The sequence below is a fragment of the Monodelphis domestica genome, chromosome 3, assembly GCF_027887165.1.
Source record: "Monodelphis domestica isolate mMonDom1 chromosome 3, mMonDom1.pri, whole genome shotgun sequence".
NCBI lineage: Eukaryota > Metazoa > Chordata > Mammalia > Didelphimorphia > Didelphidae > Monodelphis > Monodelphis domestica.
The window spans coordinates 194,086,961-194,107,372 of NC_077229.1; the positions used below are offsets into that span (position 1 = coordinate 194,086,961).

The window sequence follows — 20,412 nt, forward strand, 5'->3', positions numbered from 1 at the left end:
AAAGAAAAGCAATAGTAGATTTTTAAAAATTAGGAGCTGCAGATAGAGCACTAAGTCTGGAGTAAGAACACTTAACCATGTGATGCTGGGCAAGTCACTAAACCCTATATGCCTAAAAAAGAAATAAAAAATAAACTTTATAAATAAACCCAGCAAGACTCAACTAACCAGTTATACTAAAAGCATTTAGGGAGAATGATAGGGTGGCTGGCACCAAGATGGTGGAATAAAAGTAACAACTAAGTTGAACTCTGCCTATATTGCCCTCCACTCCAAACAACTTTAAAATCATGTCTTAAATTGAATTCTGGAGTGGCAGAGAAAACAAAAGATCAGGGTGAGAAATTTTTCCAATCTAGACAACTTAAGAAATTGGCAGGAAAATCCTATGACACCAGGGTAGGGGCTAGTCTGAAGCACACTTGAGGGCAAAGTGATGGACCTTGGAGGCGACAATGATAGCTGTTTTGAGAGCTCTTAGCCCAGAGATTTTAAAGGGGTTGGACAACCAGTTAGAAAGAGATTACTGTGGACCCTTTCCTGGCACGAGGTATAAGACATGATGCTATTTGGCAACTCTATTGCCCATTGGAGCTCCGGGGTTCCAGTTCTATGGTGCAGAGGAATGCCAGCACTTATAGCTGCAAGGAAGCAGGGGTGCACCCTATGTAAAGACTAGAGCACAGAGCAGGAGAGTAGTAACACACCTCTTCCTAGATAACACCAATTTGGAAACACTGAAAACTTTTAGACCATCCCCCCAACTGGTTCTAAAAATAGAAGCACCAAAAAAGCCTGAAGCTTGAGACAGTGCCTGCCACCCTGAGGTAAACATAGCCCATTTTTAACAAAGTTCAAAATCAAGAAATAGGCTGGAAAAATGTGCAACAACAAAAAATGAACTAGACCATAAAAAGCTACTATAGTGGTAGGAAGACCAAGTCATCAACAGAGAAGAAGAAGACAACAATGTGAAAATATTTTCATGCTAGTTGGACCCAAATCCAACAAGACTGCCTAGAAATTAAACACAGAGATAAGAGTGGTAGAAGAAAAGCTGGGAGAAGAAATTAGAGTAATGAAAGAAAATTTCAAAAAGAGAATGACATAAGAGGTATAAAAAATACCAAAGAAAATAATACTTTAAAAAGAATAGGCCAAATGGAAAAGGAGAAACAAATTCACTAAGAAGAATTTCTTAAAAAATAGAACTGGACAAATGGAAAGAGGTACAAAAGCTCATAGAAAAAACTAAATACTTAAAAATTAGAACTGGGCAAATAGAAGCTAAGGAGTCTATGAGATATCAAGAAACAATAAAATAAAATCAATAGAATGAAATAAAAAGGAAATGTGAAATAGCTCACCTGAAAAACAGATTGTGGAGAAATAATTTAAGAATAACTAGACTACCTGAAGGTCAAAACTAAGAAAAGAGCCTAGACATGATGTCTCTCAAGAAATTACAAAGAATTGCTCTGATGTCTTGGATCCAGAGGATAAAATGGAAATCAAAGGAATTCACTAATCACCTAAGAAGGATTCCAAAATAAAAACTCCTAGGAATGTTATAACTAAATTCTAGAGCTCCCAAGTGAAGGACAAAATGTTTCAAGTAACCAGAAGGAAACTATTTGAGTTTCACAGAGCCACAGTCAGGATCATATGAGATTTAGCAACTTCAATGTTAAAGGAGCAGCTGGCTTGGAATATGATATTCTGGAAGGCAAAGGAGTTAGGATTATAACTAAGAATAACCTATCCAGGGCATGGGGGGAAGGGAGAATAGATATTAAATGAAACGACAAAAGCTGATATAAAATCTGACATTCAAACATAAGACTCAAGAGAGATAGGACCTGGCTTACCTCTCCCCATAAGTAACAGAGGTGAAAACCCAATCCCTTCAGCCTTCTTTCCCCTCTCTCTTCTCCCTCCTTCCACTCATCCATTAATTAATTAATTAATGTAATCATCCATTACAGTACACAGAAAGAACGTATATACACACTCAGCTGGGTAGAGAAATCTATCTTACCCAACAGGGAAGAGGGGAAAAGGGTATGAGATAAGTGTGTGTTTGGAGTAGGGGAAGGTGATTAAAAGGGGTGGGAGGTAGTAGTCAGAGGCAAAGCACACTTTTATGGAGGGGATGAGTAAAAGGAGAGAAGGATAAACAGAAAAGTATGAAGAAAAATAATCAAAACTATTAATGTGAATGGGATGAAGTCATCCATAAAGCTAAAGGGGTTTAACAGAATGGATTAGAAACCAAAATCCAACTATACCGTGTTTATAAGAGACACTCTTGAAACAGAAAGACAATTGCTTCTTGGCCTTTTGTTTAAGGTCAAATGTAGAAACAGAAAAAGAAACTCAGTTAAAATTAGGGCAGGAGCAGACTCTATTATGTTTTCAATTGAAGTAAAAAAAAGGCAGGAGGAACACTCATGACATCAGACAAAGCAAAAGCAAGCATAGACCTAATTAGAAAAGATAATCAAGGGGGATAGGTAGGTAGCTCAGTGGGTTAAGAGCCAGGCCCAAAGACAAGAGGTCCTGGGTTCAAATTTGACCCCAGACACTTCCTAGCTGTGTGACCCTCGGCAAGTCACTTAACCCCCATTGCCTAGTCCTTACCATTCTTCTGCCTTAGAACCAATACCCAGTATCAATTCTAATATGGAAGATAAGGGTTTTTTTAAAAAAAAGATAATCAGGGAAATAAAATATATCATAGAAAATGAAACAAATCAAAAATGTTTACAGCTAGTTTCTCTGATGAAGGCCTCACTGCTCAAATATATAGGAATGTAATTCAAATTTTTTAAAAAAATCAATCTCCAATTGATAAATGGTTAAAGGATATGAACAGAGTTTCCAGAAGAGAAAATCAAAGCCATCTAGTCCTAAGAAAAAAATGTTCTATATCACTATGCAAAATAAAACAATCCTGAATTATTTGGGGATACTCTTTGACCCAGAAATGCCACTACTAGGTCTGTGTCCCAGAGATAAAATTAAAGGGGAAAAGACCTATATGTACAAAAATATTTATAGTAGCTCTTTTTGTGTTGGCAAAAAATTAGAAGTTGAGGGGATACCCATCAGATGCCCACCAGTTGAGGAATAGTTTCACATGTTTTGATGTAATACTATTGTGCTGTAAAGAAATACCTGGACATGTGTGTCCATATATACACACATATATGTAAATAAACTATTGCAATATGAAGTGAGCAGAGCCAGAAGATCATTGTACAAAATAATAGCAATATTGTAATGATGATCAACTATGAAAGACTTAAGTTATTCTAATTAATACAAAGATCCACGGCCACACTGAAGGACTCGTGATAAAAAATGTTATCCACCTCCAGAGAATTATTGAACTCTGAGTGCAAACTGAAGTATAACATCACTTTGTTTTTTCTTACTTTTTTTGGTGATAGTTTTAATAAAGAAATGTTTTACATGATTTTACATATATAATTCTTTTTACCTTTGCAGTGAGTGGGAGAAAGACTAGAAAAAGAGGGAGGGAATTTGGAACTAAATTTTTTTAAAAAGAATGCTATAAGTAGATATGTAATGAAAATTTGAAGGATAAAGTGGGAAGGAAGACAACAAACATATAAAAATATAAAAGCTATAAAGATTTTTATAACACATTTATTTCACCATTAAAAAAAAAAAAACAGAGCCACTACACTTGGACTCAACATCACTATTCTGGATATGTTCAGCTAGAAAGTAAATATGGTGCTAGAGAAAACAAAAATGGGAAAAGTCACTAAATCAAGTATAAATAGATGAGGTCTGTGCTGAAGAACTGTGAAGACATCAAAGGACCAACTTACAAATCATAGAATATTTATCAGAAAGCTGGTGATATCAGTCCCTAAATTTCTCCCTCAGCCAATTTTACCCAATCCCATTCTCTTACCCCTGGGAAGCAATGGGAACAACACCTATGGCCTTTGTTTAGGCTTATGGAACTGGAGTGTGGGCTGCCAGTGGAAAACTGCAGTGTAGTTTTGATCCTAAGGAAGCATCTGGCTGTTTTTAGCATCTATTATGGACAAAAGAATAGTACACAAACAACAAAATATTAAAAAGGGGATTCATTACATAGAACATATAGCAGCATATAGACAGTTCAGAGTACCATCTTCAAATATGCGTTCTAAGCCAAGAAAAAGAAGTTTTTGGATGTTGTTTGGTCATTATATTAAGAGAAGGAAGAATTTATATGAGAACAAATATCCCAAACTAGTGATGCCTTGAAATAACTGTCATAGAAAGATACTGATAAAGCCAGGTCTTAAAACATAACATTGAGGTCTACAACTAATAGTTTTACAGTCTATCTCCCTGAAATTTGGTATTTTCTTTGGATATTTGATGTGCTAATTGAACAATGTGAACTGAATCCTAATGTTGTTTTACTGTCTATAATATCTATGAGCATAGTGTGTTTTTCCTTTTTATTTTACTTATTTCTGTATTTACTGTTGCTTTGTCTGGGATCATAACTGTCATCTTTTTTTCTCCTTTAAAAATTCTAGTTTTTTAGGTATATAAACAGTTTACAGAATTCATCAGTATACACACAAGCATATAATATATACCAAACAATGAAATTAAACAAGTTGAGTCCATAATTAAAAAAAAGAAAAATCAGGCTTGACTATGTGGAACTACAATACCTCTTTCATGAACTCGATTCTATCAGTGTTTTATGACATCATAGTATAACACTTTATTTTCCAAAGAATGAAAATTGGGGATCTGTCAGAAGTCAATTGAGAAAGCAATAGTGGGTGTGAGTAGGCTACAACACATAACTTATAAAGGATTTAACAAAAGTGCCTAAACTACAGAGAAGATGTGAGAAGAGCAAAGGAATGACCAATGGATATCATATGATATTTGAAGAGAAATCAAGTATGGTTCCTAGTATGCTAGGTGGAACTCTTGTGGCAAATTTACAAAAGGACATAGATGAGTCATAAAGTATGGGCAACATGGATGAAATGCAATTTACATCACTAAAGAAAACATGCACATCAGGGCAGGTAGGTAGCACAGTGGGTAGAGTGCCAGGCCTAGAGTCAGGATAACCTGAGTTCAAATTTGTCATCAGATACTTCCTAACCATGTGACCCTGGGCAAGTCACTAACCCACCTATTTAACCTAGCCCTTGCCCTTCTTTTGATTTAGAACTGATTCTGAGGCAGAAAGTCAGGGTTTTGCTTTTTTTTTTTTTTAATAAAAAGAAAATATTTAAATCAAAGAGAAGACTCATTTGAGTATCTGAGCAAAAAAAAAATTACTCTGGCAAGTTATCTACATATTAACAATATGTATATCATAAAGATTTTAAAATGTGTTTATTAAAATAGGAGCCTAAAATGACCCCAAGGTATGAGTGACCACTTGATTAGGGTAGAAAAATGGGCTATATCTTATCCTCCCAACTTTCCATATTGACAACTATACTACCCTAACTCTTCTTACTTCTGACTTATGGTTGCACCAGTCATGGGGTATTTAGGGCAGAAATGATATAACCTATCTTGACCTAAGAAACATAAAAGATAGGTAAATTTCTGCCACCACATGTCTCTCTGTATAATATCTCTTGGATCATAAGAGCCATAGGAGCTCTGTTTATCTTTATGATCTATATATCCAACTCTAATTTCTTTCCAAACTCACCTCTCTTATCTTTAACCTTTCTCTTATATCCAATTAGTTAACAAATCTAGCCATTTCTATCTCTAAAACATCTTTCTCATCTGACCCCTTCTGACCCCTAACAGTCCCACACTCATTTGAATCTTCATCACCTCTCACCTGGACTACTGCAATCACCAAAAATAACCAAGACCATGAAATATTAGGGAAAAAACACTCTCTTTGATAAGAATTTTTGGTAAAACTAGAAAGAAGTTTGACAGATGTTAGGTTTAGATTCTCAGTCTATACAACAATAAATGCAAATGCTCCCTAAATATAAAGTCTCCTAATTGGTCTCTACCACAAGTCCCTTCCTGCTATGTCACTTCCCTACTGAAACTTCAGTGCCTCCCTAATGACCCTAGGATCAAATATTATTTAGTTTTAAATTTTTTATTGTAATATTCTGACATAATCAGAGCTAAGAAAACTGAATATACAAGGACTATAACAATGTTAAGTGGAAATAATACAAAATAATCAAAAGTATATTTTGCAAAATTATTCAGAACAAGCATAGTCCCAAAGAAGAGAAGAGGTATAGACTACTGAATGTATTTTCATAGTTTTTCAATGTACTGATCAGTTTTACTGATCTTTTTTCTTTTATTGCTTTTTTCCTTTTAAAAAAATCTGTTATGGGGGCAGCCAAGTAGCTCAGTAAATTGAGAGCTAGGCCCAAAGACTGGAGGTCCTATTTTCAAATCTGGCCTCAGACACTTCCTGGCTGTGTGGCCCTGGGCAACTTAACCCCCAGTGCCTAGTCATTACTGTTCTGTCTTGGAACCAATATATAGTATTGATTCTAAGGTGGAAGGTTCAAAAAAAAAATCTGTTATATTGAATGGTTTTCTACGAGGGATTATGAAGAAAGATAAAGATGTTGGGTAAAATTCTGGTGATTTAAGAGTAAAGGATATTAATAAAATGTATTTAAAATATGAAAGTATATTTGTTTATTATTCCCTAATAATATAAAACATTTTTATTAACTGGAAAATATCTTGGCCAGGCCTTTTTCAAATAACTTATTGATTCTCTATGTGTATTAATATACTGTTACAAGTGAATCACTTTAAAAGACTGATATATATTAATTTAAGGTCGCCAAGGAATCAGCTATGTAATTCCTAAATGAAAAACTCAAGTCAGCCGTCAGCCTTTTTTGGAGTTTAATTACAATAGGAGCAAGAAAGGAATTAGAGATATATATATAGAGAGAGAGAAAGGGGAGAGAAGGGAATAGGGCTTAAATACCCCTTCTGTTTAGGCTGGGCCAAAAGGCCCAAGCCCTTAGATAGCTGGGGCAAAGAAAAGAGATCAGTCCCTTTCACTCACGTGTCCAAAATGGAGAAACAGTCTCAGAGGCCCCCACCTTCAGCTTCCTCCAGAGCAAGCTTCCTCCGACCCCAGGAACCACCGACCAAAAACTCCACAACCACCACCTCGAGTCTCCAGACCCTCCTATCTTTAAGGAAACCATCCAAGTTGCCTCCCCTCAGTCCTCACATCTACCAATCACTCTTCATCAATTTGCCTGTCAATGGAGGCTCTCGCTTAACCCAGGACCGCCCAGAGGTTTCTGGCTTTTTGCACATGTCTGTTGAAGGTCATATTTTCCAATGATTAAATCTATACTCCTTTGCTACAGCCTTTCTAAATCCTGTTAACTTGAGTATGGTAGAGATTGGAATAATTAAATTTTGATCTAGGCTGCAGCCCTTACTCAATCCTATTAGGACTGAATAGGGTGGAGATTTATTCCAAGTATCTCCATTGTATCAATTCTAAATCAATCAAGACTCAAAGAAATTCCTGTTCTATGCTTAAGCATAGGTCAAAGTCCTTTCCATTGTTCAGCAAAGGGTTTCTGTCCTAAAGTAATCTTAAGAAGGGAAGAGAAGGAACCTCCCATGCCAATGGAGTTCCCATTCCAATAGACTATCAGTAAGAAATTTTCCAAGTATGAAATATCCCAATGGTGAAATTTTCAACAATTATAAGTCTAAGGAAATTTGAGGTTTACAATACAAAATGTTGCTTGAACCTGCCAATTAGTATTATATGTATCAGAAAAGAACACATTATAAGAGGAACTAAATTCAGGGCATATTATAGCAATACTTATTCATATTAGGCTTAGGTCAGTCATTAATAGAAGATATTTGCCTGTTCACATTATACCATCTAACTCCTTGGTTTTTAATTTTCCAATACTCTTTAAAAGAAAAAAATAAAAATAAGTGCCTGGAATATCCACAAATCCCAGATGAAACTAAATCAAAAGGATTACTTTGTGGTAATCTAAGAACTCTATAACACAAATTTCAAACAACCTACTCCCCTCCAACACAGCAACACCAATGAAAGAGTTTTAGCTCTCTAACAGAGAACTTCAACATTTCATGAAATAAAGTTTATGAAAAGAAAAAGTAAACCCTTCTTGAAATGAAATTTCAGGCTCAAAAGATCCAATCTCAGACTTTTTTAGCTGAAGCAGATGCATTTTATTTGGAGAAATAAAATTTCTCCACATGTCAGTAACAGAAAAAGAGTATTTGTTTTTTAAAAAACTAAACTACAAAAAAAAACTAAACTAAAAAACAAAAACTACAAAATACTTTTCCAAAAACTATGACACTTCATCTCTGGGGTGGACTTGGCTATTTTTGTTGTTTGCTGACATGGTTAAAAAGTGTGTGGAAGAGTTAAATAACATACCTTGATCTAAATCTATTTAGAAACACCTAGAACCTGGGCAAATTCATGTAAGTTGGCACTTTCTTATGCCAAGGTGGTTGGTTGTCATATCAGAACTTACTTTTTACTTTCAGCCAAACCACTAAGAAAAGGAAGAAAACAAGATGTTCTTTTCAAGACCAGGGGAAGACTATTCCTTGCCTTACAGCTCTAAATCAGAGCATACTCACAATGGGACCTAAAGAGTATTTCTTTGCCAGGAGGAGCCAAGAAGTGGGAAAAGAGAATTTATAGCAGAAAGTGATTATGTAAATTAGCCCATTCACTTTTTGAGTCACTAAGTACTTAAAAAAAAAAAAAAAACTCTTGTTCTTTGAAGGCCTAGAATTGCTCTTTTCATGTCCTCAATCATGTCCAAATCTTTGTGAGCCCATAGACCATAGAACACCAGGCCCTTACATTCTCTACTATCTCTGGAAGTCTGTCCAAGCTCATGTTAGTTGCTTCTATGACAATATACATCTCCATTTCCTTTTGCCTTCAATCTTTCCTAATATTTAAACCAGAATACACCATCATATATATATATATATATGAGTAACATTTAATAAATGCATACTACTAATAATAATGTTCATACAAATTTTGAAGTGCACTGTGGCATATTAGAAAAAGCACTGAGGGTGGGGTCAGGATTGTAAAAATAATGGGTAAATTGATTATAAACTGATTTAGATACTGTGCTTGCTGTGCTTACAAAGTATCTTCAATTTATATCAGTGAAGTAAAGCTCATAAGTGAACTTCTCTTCAGGGCCAGGTGCAAGGACACTGAGGAGACTCTTGTTATATAAAAAGAAGCTATTTATTAAGAATATAAGCATAAAAAAAGGATTTCTAACTCCCCCCAAATAAAACTCCCTGATTCCACAAGGAACTTCTCCTGTTTCCACAGGCTACACTGATTCTTCCTGAGCTGACTAACCCAAATTTTCACTATTCTACAATAAACTGTAAACACTATTATCCTTATATGAAGTATTTAACTCCTAACTTTGTCTCCAAGTTATAAAAATAACAAAAGCTAGCTGGCTGAGCCTCAGCAAGAACCAACTTAGGACTCTGAGCCTTAACAGACTCAAAGTCCAAATCAATGACCAGGTCTTTCTTTGGTCTTCTAAGATATAAAAGTAATTTACAAAATAGCAATAGACAATCACTAAAGTTTCCCAAGTTGTAAAAGGAAAATCACTTAGCTACTTCATGTTTTCCCCTCATTTCCTTCTACCTCAGACAGTGAGGAGAGAAAAGAAGATGTATGTCACCCACTTCTACCACTTCGAGAGAGTATAGCTGCCAGATACCAACTGCCACAGAAAAACCATTACCCCTCCCACACACACTGTCAACATTTGAAACTGACTCTCTGTCTCAACTATGTCTCAAACTCTAATTCTTTCTCAAGCCAGCTTCCTCACTTCTTATCTCCAAACTAATATAACAAGACTTAATTTCTAATATCATACTTATGGGAGATAGAGCTATATTAACATGCTATATCATTGGTAGGGGAAAGGAAGAAGAGATTATCAATAATAGCTGCCAGAAACTATCAGCACTAAAATTCTATGACTCCATATCTTCATAGAAACAAGTTTATTGGCTAAGCAACTGAAAATTTTCCAAAAACAAGATGAATAAAAAATCAAATTATTAAGTGCTTATTATTCTAAAAAATGCTGAGCACACAAAATGATGAGCAAGATCTCATCACCTTATATATGTATAAATTTTTACAAGTTTTCCAACTTTCAAATGTATTATTTCTGACCATAATAGCTATGGTTACCCTAATTCATGTTAGACAGCAGGAAAGGGTCAGTTTTTCATGTATTAGAAGGAAATAATTTGCTAGCAAAGGAGACATTTTTTTTGGGGGGGGGGGGTAAAGGTTTGCCCATAGGATCTATGCTAAAATTATTGATATTTTCACTTTAGGCAGAAATATTTCATTTATAAATTTCTAATAAATAAATAAAATTTTTATAAATCTAAAATTTATAAATATTCATTTTACAAAATAAATATTTTATTTATTTATTTATACAACAACAAAACCCCCAGTTCTCCAGGGCTAAAAAGTTCCTGGAAGAGCAGGGTGGAGCAGAAAGAGGAGCAGAACACTAGTAAGGAGCCCTGGTTCTACTTCTATGTAATTCACTTAACTACTTAAAAACAAAATTATCACAACTTAATGCTTCAAAATTACAATGACTGACCATGCTCAGCCTTGAAAAAGCAATATGAAAAGGTACTTCCTCCTACTTTTTTGCAGAGGTGAGGACAAATAATAGGTGTGGAATACCACATATATGTTTTTCAATATGTTGGTTAGTTTTGCTAGAATTTTCCCCTCTATTTTATTCTTTATTTTACTAGATGGCTTTCTCAAACGGAGAGGGAAGAAGGATATATTGGAAAGTGTAGATAGTATAAAAACAGTAATAAATAATTTTAAAAAGCAGTACAACCTTTCTGGGCCTCAGTGCTTTTATTTGTAAAATGAGTGGTTTGGATTCAGGCTGTTAACAATGTTCCCAGCACTAAAACAATGCTAATTTCCCCTATGTGAGTAAAATATAGGAGAGATAGAAGAGATAAAAGAAAAAAGAAGAGACTGGCATTAAAAAATAAACTTTTACAAAAAAGAGGGAAAAAAGGCTCTTGATCCCAAGAATCTGGGGAAGAACTTAGCATTAGAACTTAAGACACTTAAGTACTTGAGTAATTTAACTTGGGCTCCCATCTTTTGCAAAGACAATGGGATAGAAAGACAAATGGGATAGAAAAGTAGAAAAGAACCTTTCAAAGTACCCAGTAGTTGTTCCCCTGGGCATGCAAAAAAAAAAAATTTAACCATACTACTGCATTGAAAAGAGTGAATCTAAAAAAAAAAAGCAACAGCAGTCTGGTCCATAAGCTACAAGCTAGCACAAGAGCACCACCTACTGTAAAAGGACCAACTCTCTCCATAAAATCACAAATAAAGTATTTTTAAACCTACTGTTTAAAACTACTATAGTTCAAAGGTAGCTCAAGCGGGCAGATGAAAACTACTGGCTTACCAGTATGGATCCGCATGTGTTGTATCAATGAAGCCTTCAGTCTTGTTTTATAGTCACAGTGCTGGCAATGGAAGGGCTTAACTCCAGCGTGTATACCCATATGTCTCTGCAAGGCCAATTTGGAGGAACATTTCCTATTCAAAAGGAAGCAAGGTTTGTCATAACTTAGCAAAAGAGGGTCTTTGTTCTTCATCTGAAAAATGAAGTGACTAGACTAAGTGAAGTCAAAGGTATTTTCTAGTTCTAAATCTTGGGAATGTGAATCTAAAGATAAGGCTACTATTTTTTTTAATTACCTGGGAAAGTATATAAACATCACTATGGGTATTACTTTTCTAGTCCAAATGTCCAGTAGGAGGAGGACTCTTCAGTAAGAGTATCATGGAAAGTAACTAGTAAGTGGTATTGTGAAGCATGCACTGGGCTTGGAATCAGGAAGGCTAGACTTCAAATACCACCTCTAGGACTTACTATCTGTGTGATCTTGGGCAAGTCATTTTACTCTCAATGCTTCAGTTTTCTCACCCATAAAATTGGAAAGTTGGACTTGATAGCCACTACATTTCCTTTCAGCTCTAAGTCTATGATCCTGTGTTTTCTAATGATTTTAACTTTCAAAAGTGAGTAAATACTATTAGAAATGTTTAGTGAGTGGTCAGATTGCTCATTTTTCATGGAATCTTATTCAAAATATTAACTCAGAACAAATCCTATTATAGAAAACAACTTATTGACAAGCAAAGTACATTCAATTGAACAAGCATTTGTGCGTAAAACACCTATGTTGTACTAGGTAGTGAAGCATGGTGGATAAATTTAGTGCCAGATTGAAGTCAGGTAGACTTGGTTTTAAGTATTACCTCTGACACATATGGCAATGGGCAAGTCACTTAACCTCTCCATATCTAAGGAACCTCATAGATGAGGGGTAGTTAGGTTGCACAGTGGATAGAGTTCCAGGTCTGAAGTCAGGAGGATCTGGGTTCAAATCTGACCTTAGACATTTCCTAGCTATGTAACATTGGGCAATTTACTTAACCTCAACTGCTTAGCCCTTGCCCTTCTATCTTGAAGTTCTTTCTAAGACAGAAAGTAAGGGTTAAAAAAGGAAGAAAGGAAAAAAGAAAGAAGAAAGAAAAAATTATAAATGAGTTCCTGATCTATAACAATGAAGTTCTTATATCAAGTATTCATAGAACAACAAAATTATAGATAATATACACCTCAATTTTTTTGCCCTCAGGCAATTTATATCAGCACAGTCAAAAGACTATATGAACAATGCAGTATATTATTGATTAGTTCCAAGTTTCAAATGTATTTCTGTTTATAGAAGGAGAACAGGAAAATTACTATGAAGAAGAGAATCAGAAACAAAAGTTATACTAAAAAACTTTTATTGTTCAGTATTTCAGTTGTGTGACTCTTCATGACCACAATTGGGGTTTCCTTGGCAACTTTATATTGAAATGGTTTGCTATTTCCTTCTCAACTAATTTAAGGCAGATGGGTTAAGTGACATGTCTAGGGTTACACAGCTAGTAAATGTCTGAAGCCAGATTTGAACTTAGGTGTTTCTGACTCTAGGCCCAATGTTCTATCCTGAGTCACCTTGCTGCCTCTGAGTCACATTTACTCTAAATTAGAAAAGCTTAAAACTTTTTAGATAGTCAAAAAATTCTACTAACTTAGCAAATTGACAAAATTTAAGAGCAAACACTGAATACTAAAAGAAGCAGGTTTTTATATGATAATCTCAAAAGCTAAACTATATAGCCTTTAATGTCCCTTCTAGTTCTACATCTATGATCTCCTCTTTCTTTCTCCCTCTCTCTCTCTCGACTTGATAAATACTACTAGTATCTAACTAGCCCCAGATTTCTGTCCTATATGCTCCTCCTTTTTAAGTCAACTTCTGTTGTTAGGGACAGCTAGGGGTGAAGCAGATAGAGCATAAGGCCTGACATCAGGAAGACTGAGTTCAAATCTAACCTGAGGCACTTACTGTATTGACCCTGGGCAAGTCACTTAACCCCGTTTATTTTAGTTTCTTCAAATGTAAAATGAACTGGAGAAGGAAATATCAAAACTTTGGCAAATCTTTGTCAAGTGAATCCCAAATGGAGTCACAAAGAGTCAGACACAACTGAAATGAATGTAACAACAACAATCTATTGTAAACAATACTTTATAAATCATAGTCACATGTGCTAACTGAAGTTACTAGAACCCCTCCATAACATGGTTTCCTGATGTATCACTGAATTCCTGTGCTTGGCTCTTCATCTGTAAAATGGAGATTATTTCCACAGCTTTGTAGGAAAATCTTGACAAATTAACCTTTACAATATCTCTCATCAGTCTATTTCTCTCTACTCACAGTTACTACCTAATTCATAGCCCAACCTGTGTCTCACCTACATTACCATAAGAGCATCCTTATCTTCTTCACCCTCTCCAAATTCTATTTCACACAGTTGTCAAATTGGTCTTTCTAAAGCATAGATCAAACCATGTCACTCCAGTACTCAAGACATTTCAGTGGCCCCTTTTTTTCCGCTAGGAAAAAAAAAAATCAATTTTTTGTTTGTTTGTTTTTTCAAGTTCTCACTCCAGCCTACCTTTACAGACTTCTTGTAAATCATTCTCTTTTATGTACATTTCATCACACAGATTGGCCTATTTGTTGTTCACTTTTTTTTTTCCATGTCTGGAATATACTCACTCCTCACCTCCTCCTCAGAAAATCCCTAGCTTACTCCCTTGACTTCAGCACAAGTTCCATTTCCTATGGGAAGCTTAGGTCAAGCCTTACTCCTAACTCCCAGGACCAAGGCCCTCCTTGCCTTAGAAAATGTTATATATACTTATTGAACTGAAAATTGAATGTCAGAAATTACTTCAATTTTGACATTTTTAAAAACTCCTTCTGTATTGAAACATTTTTTCAACAAAGTTTCCTATAAAAATCAGAAATTCTCATAAAACATTTTAAAGCAGACTTCCACTTTTAAAAAATAAATTTGTTTTACTTTTAAGTAACTAAAAAAGTTGGATTCAAATTTGTCATCAGTCAAATTTTATCATTCCCTACCTATTATCATTGAATGCTCATCTAGGTGGCAAGAATATAGTAGATAGGTCATATTCAATTAAGGAGAAAGGAGTTCTTTATTGGTACTTTTCTGACTAATCAAAATAAAATATTGAACTGCTAAGTGGTTCTGGTACTGAATGTATCATGATTTATTTGAGCCATCTACATTATTTACTGTACCATCAAAAAATACTGATGATACAGCAGAAAAACTACACGGTTCCTCTAGAGTTAGAAAACTCTAGAAAACAATCATGAGGCTGCTGCAAACATGAATTTATTTTATCTGGGGAAAGCTTTGCTATCAAAAGGCACCAGAGTATTTGCTGATTATTTGCTGATAATTTCTAAGAGTTTCTTCATTTAGATCAAAAGTTCATGTTACTTTGGAACTTTGCCAAAAAGATTAACATCTCTAATCATCTTTAAGGTGGTATATATGTATATACATACACACATGCACATGCCTGCACAAAAATAACTCTAAGTTTCCTAGGATATGTAAAATCTGTAAGATGATGTAGTCCAGCCCTATTTAATTTTGTTCTACTTAAGAAGAACAGTTGGCTATGTAAAACTAAAAAGAGTGAGGAGACACAGCTCCACAATTGGGAAATTAAAGTGCTACTTTGAGAAAGTAAAGAAGCAGATGAAAAATATATTATTTTCAAAACTTACTTCTATGACACATATTTATTCCTTAGTTCCCCAAGCCTACTATCTTCTGGTGAGAGAAATAAGTCATGTAAATAGCCAAGATAAAAATAAAAATAAAGGGTATCTTAATCAAACTACATGTAAAAAAGAATGAAAACAACAGGTTTCTGGAACATATGCAATTTTGGCAGGGGGAAGGGTTCCATTGAGAAAACAAAATTTTACATTTTACTACTCAGTGTCTTATATGGATAGTGACTTATTAACCCATAGTTCTAGAAAATTTTGCATAGCAAACAGGAATTATATGAATACAACTACAAAACATTTTCTACACAATTAAAACAAGATCTAAACAATTGAAAAAACATTAATTGCTCATGGGTAGGATGAGCTAACATAATAAAAGTGACCATCCTACCCAAATTAATTTACTTATTTAGTGCCATACCTATCACACTACCAAGAAACTTTTTTACTGAATTAGAAAAAACTATAACAAAGTTCATTTGGAAGAATAAAAGATCAAGAATATAAAGGGAAATGATTTTTTTTAAAGTGAAGGAAGGTGGCCTAGCAGTACCAGATCTCAAATTATATTATAAAGCAGTGGTCATCAAAACAATATGGTACTAGCTAAGAGACAGAAGGGAAGATCAGTAGAATAGACTTGGGGTAAGTGACCTCAGCAAGACAGTCTATGATAAACCCAAAGATCCCAGGTTTGGGGACAAAAATCCACTATTTGACAAAAACTGCTGGGAAAATTGGAAGACAGTATGGGAGAGATTTGGTTTGGATCAACACCTCATACCCTACACCAAGATAAATTCAGAATGGGTGAATGACTTGAATATAAAGAAGGAAACTATAAGTAAATTAGGTGAACACAGAATAGTATGCTTATCAGATCTTTGGGAAAGGAAAGATTTTAAGACCAAACAAGAGCTAGAAAAAATTACAAAATATAAAATAAATAATTTTGATTACATTAAATTAAAAAGGTTTTGTACAAACAAAACGAATGCAACCAAAATTAGAAGGGAAGCAACAAATTCGGAAAAAAATTTTTATAACAAAAACCTCTGATAAAGGTCTAATTATTCAAATATATAAGGAGCTAAATCAACTGTACAAAAAATCGAGTCATTCCCCAATTGATAAATGTGCAAGGGACAGGAATAGGCAATTTTCAGATAAAGAAATCAAAGCTATCAATAAAGACATGAAAAAGTTTTCTAAATCTCTTATAATCAGAGAAATGCAAAACAAAACAATTCTGAGGTACCACCTCACGCCTAGTAGATTGGCTAATATGGCAGCAAAGGAAAGTAATAAACACTGGATGGGATGTGGCAAAATTGGGACATTAATTTATTGCTGGTAGAGTTGTGAATTGATCTAATCATTCTGGAAAGGCAATTTGGAACTATACGCAAAAGACTTTAAAAAACTGTCTGTTCTTTGATTCAGCCATACCACTGCTGGGTTTATACCCCAGAGATCATAAGGAAAAAGACTTGTACAAAAATATTTATAGCCATGTTCTTTGTAGTGGCAAAAAATTGGAAAATAAAGGGATGCCCTTCAATTGGGGAATGACTGAACAAATTGTGGTATCTGTTGGCAATGGAATACTATTGTGCTCAAAGAAATAATGAACTAGAGGAATTCTATGTGAACTGGAACAACCTCCAGGAACTGCTGCAGAGTGAAAGAAGCAGAACCAGGAGAACATTATATACAGAGACTGATACACTATGGTACAATTGAATGTAATGGACTTCTCTACTAGTAGGAATATAATATTCCAGGAAAATTCTGAGGGACTTGTGAGAAAAAACACTATTTGTATTTGTATAAAGAATATGTTGTTTTTCTTCTGTGTATCTATTCCCATAATTCTTCCTCTGAATGTGGGAGTAGATACACAGAAGAAAAACAACTGCTTGAACACATGGGTTGATGGGAATATGACTGGGGATGTAGACTCTAAACGATCACCCTAGTGCAATTATCAGTAATATGAAAACAGGTCTTGATCAATGATACATGTAAAACCCAGTGGAATTGTGCATCAGCTACAAGGGAAGGGGGAGGAGGAGAGGGAAAGAACATGAATCATGTAACAATGGAAATATATTCTCAATTAAATTAAAATTTTCAATTCAAAGAAAGAAAAAAAATTACACAGCAACAATACAAGTACCATTAAACTTAGGCAAATTAAAATTTAAATAATGAAAACTGTTAATTTTGACTAAATACTATTCTTTATACAAATAAGATTGATAATGAAAATATAGAGAAATCATAGTAACAAAAATCTTAGAAATCTTAGAAATGGTACAAAAGACTATTGGATTGAGAATTGGCATTATAGTATGTAACTGAGTGCTAGATTGCCATCAAAAGACCAGAGTTTTTTAGGATTACAAAGGGGTCCTTAGTGGGTTATCTAGTCCAATCCCTTCACATTTTATAGATGAGGAAATTGAGGACAAGAAATTTTAAGTAAATTGCCCAAGGCACACAGTAAGTAGTAGAACCATGATATGAACCCATGCCCTCTGATTCCAAATCCAACACTCTTCCCCCATATCTTATCTCTGCCACTTTTAAGCTGCAAGACCTGAACAAGGCATACAAACTAAGACTTTATCTTCATAAATGAGATAAATATTTATAATACAGACTTCTTTCAAAGAGTTGTTATGAGAATACATGTGAAAACACACTATAAGTATTAATTGCTATTCAAATAGCTAGTATAAATAATGTATAATTTATACAACAGGATCACAGATGGCAATTACAGAAAAAAGTAGTTCAAAATCGAAATCATAGTTTTTTGGTTGTCTATAAACATTAACTTAGTTGTTGGTCCTCTAAATAATTAAAAGAAAGATGCAGTCAAATGGAAGGATTGCATACAATATGCCCTTGGGGAAACAATCAGAGATGCTGGCAAAGCTGGCTTTATTGTACATCAAAATACAAGAAGTTTTTCACAAGACACCTGGTTATCTTGTTTGTAGTGCTTCTAATAATCATTTGCAAAAATTCTACCAAAAAAATCACATCTTATGCTCCAATATTTGTTTAAGATAACATAAATAGAATTCTACAAAGAATTCAATTAAGACCTTCTGACCCTCCCCAAAGTTATATCAATATTTATTGTGATATTTACTCACTTCAGTGCAAATGTGGACACAGGTGGTTTAGAAGAAATGAGAGAGGCCAAAGGCATGTAGACTATACTGAAATCACCCACCTATATATGATGATTATGAGGAGAAAGTCAGAAAGCATTGAATGGGGGAAGCACCCCCCAAAAAAATTTTAAATGATTATATTTTAAGATACAGCAAATTATGGCTAAAAGTTTTTTTTCCAAATAAGCAATGTACTATCAGAGCACTAACTTGTTAGTTCTAACAAGATCAATATTCAAGTTTAAAGATACTGAGTGACTGATTATGAAAGATAACTGAAAAACAGGAGAATAACCAGTGCTTAGAGAAGGAAAAAAAAAAAAGCATGTGCATTCAGACAACCAGGACAGCTTTGAAAGCCACTGGTTTATGTTATGTACTTATACAAGGGTATATGAGAGGTTCAAGGAGGACTAGCACCTCTGGTCTTGTTGAGCTGTTTTTTGGGGCTGTTCACCTACCTTTGGTGTTCATCTTTCACTCAACTCTTACTTGTGGCTCCAAGAAACTGTGGCATGTGCAGTAGCTACATCCCAGTAAAACTTCACCAGACAGGCCACTAAGTTGAGGGTAATTGACAAGCATCAAAGCTGTCAATGAATTAGTGGTGGATGTCTATCTTAAGTATGGGTAGACTTCCCTCAGGGCAGAATAGGTGGATAAGAACAATTTGTTCCAGGGGCTATGAAGGCAGCTGAAGCAGTCAATGCAGGGCACTTAGAGCTTGGTCAGACATAAAAAAATGCCAGCGTTGTTCACTGTATACCAGGCTATTGCCAATCATCTTGACTTTTGTCTTGCCATTGGACCATGATGACTCTTGGAACTAGTGAGGCTGATGACTTTGTGCCACTCCTCACTGAAATACAATTCATGTTCATGTCAAGACTTCACTCTCAAGATGTCACTGGTTCTTTGAAAACAACAAACAACATATGCCTCAAAAGAAAAGGAAGTCATACATAACAAAGACCTTCATTTTCATGTGGTGGTGGTGTTCAGTTGTCAAGTCTGATTCTTTGATCCCATTTCGGAGTTGTTGTTTTTTTTGTTTGTTTGTTTGTTTTGCAAAGATACTGGTTTGCCATTCCTTTCTCCAGCTCATTTTTACAAATGAGACAAACATAATTAAGTGACTTGCCCAAAGACACACAACTACCAAGTGTCTGAAGCTAGACTTGAATTCAGGAAGAGGCACCTTTCTAATTCCAAGCCCAATTCTCTATTCATTATGTTACCTAGCTGCCCCCAAATTCATGTACAATTCAATTTCTCTTCCACTATGTAGAGACAAAATGCCCATTCTATTTAGTGTTTAAGTTCAGAAGGAGTAAAAATTATTTTTACCTTATTTTTATCCACCTTACCCCAACAGGCAATCAAAAATATATAACTAACTGCATCACATAGCCTTATCAAATCTGTATGACAATAATCTACAAACACATTGATGTCACTACTAATGATGTTTTAGAAGAGAATAGGAAACCTTTCAAGAATATTAATTTGTGTCTTGCCCATAACAAGTACATAATAAATGTTTGGTAACTAGAATGCCATCTCTACAAGTCATTTTATATATATTATTCTTTTAATTTTTTTTTTGTTTCAGTTGATTTCCTTTCCTTTTTAAAAAAAATTCAACATATGTTTACATTAGTGCAGTTTACATAGTGAGGAAATTCTCTCTAACATAGCAAGTTGGCATCTTCTCTACAATAGGGGTTTTTTAGCTTTTTTTTTTTAATTGGAGTTCCAAATTTTCTCCCTCCAGACAAGCAATATCTATCAATTATACACATGAAATTATGGAAGACATATTTCCATATTAGCCATGTACAACATGTAGTCTTAAAGAAAATTGCCTGGAACA

General features: G+C 34.6%; 1 protein-coding gene across 5 annotated transcripts in view; it reads right to left on the reverse strand.

Annotated features, from left to right (window-relative positions):
- The window catches only part of LOC103096708 (gastrula zinc finger protein XlCGF26.1-like), a 67,269-nt gene that overhangs the window by 8,104 nt on the left and 38,753 nt on the right, over positions 1–20,412 (reverse strand). For 4 of the 5 annotated variants that reach the window (XM_056823373.1, XM_007488025.3, XM_056823372.1 and 1 more), the window contains exon 5: positions 11,568–11,701. In XM_056823373.1, coding sequence (XP_056679351.1) covers positions 11,568–11,701 — 134 coding nt within the window. Of the gene's footprint in view, positions 1–3,946; positions 4,073–11,567; positions 11,702–20,412 lie in introns of all 5 variants that reach the window. The other variant, XR_008917594.1, reaches the window with a different exon arrangement.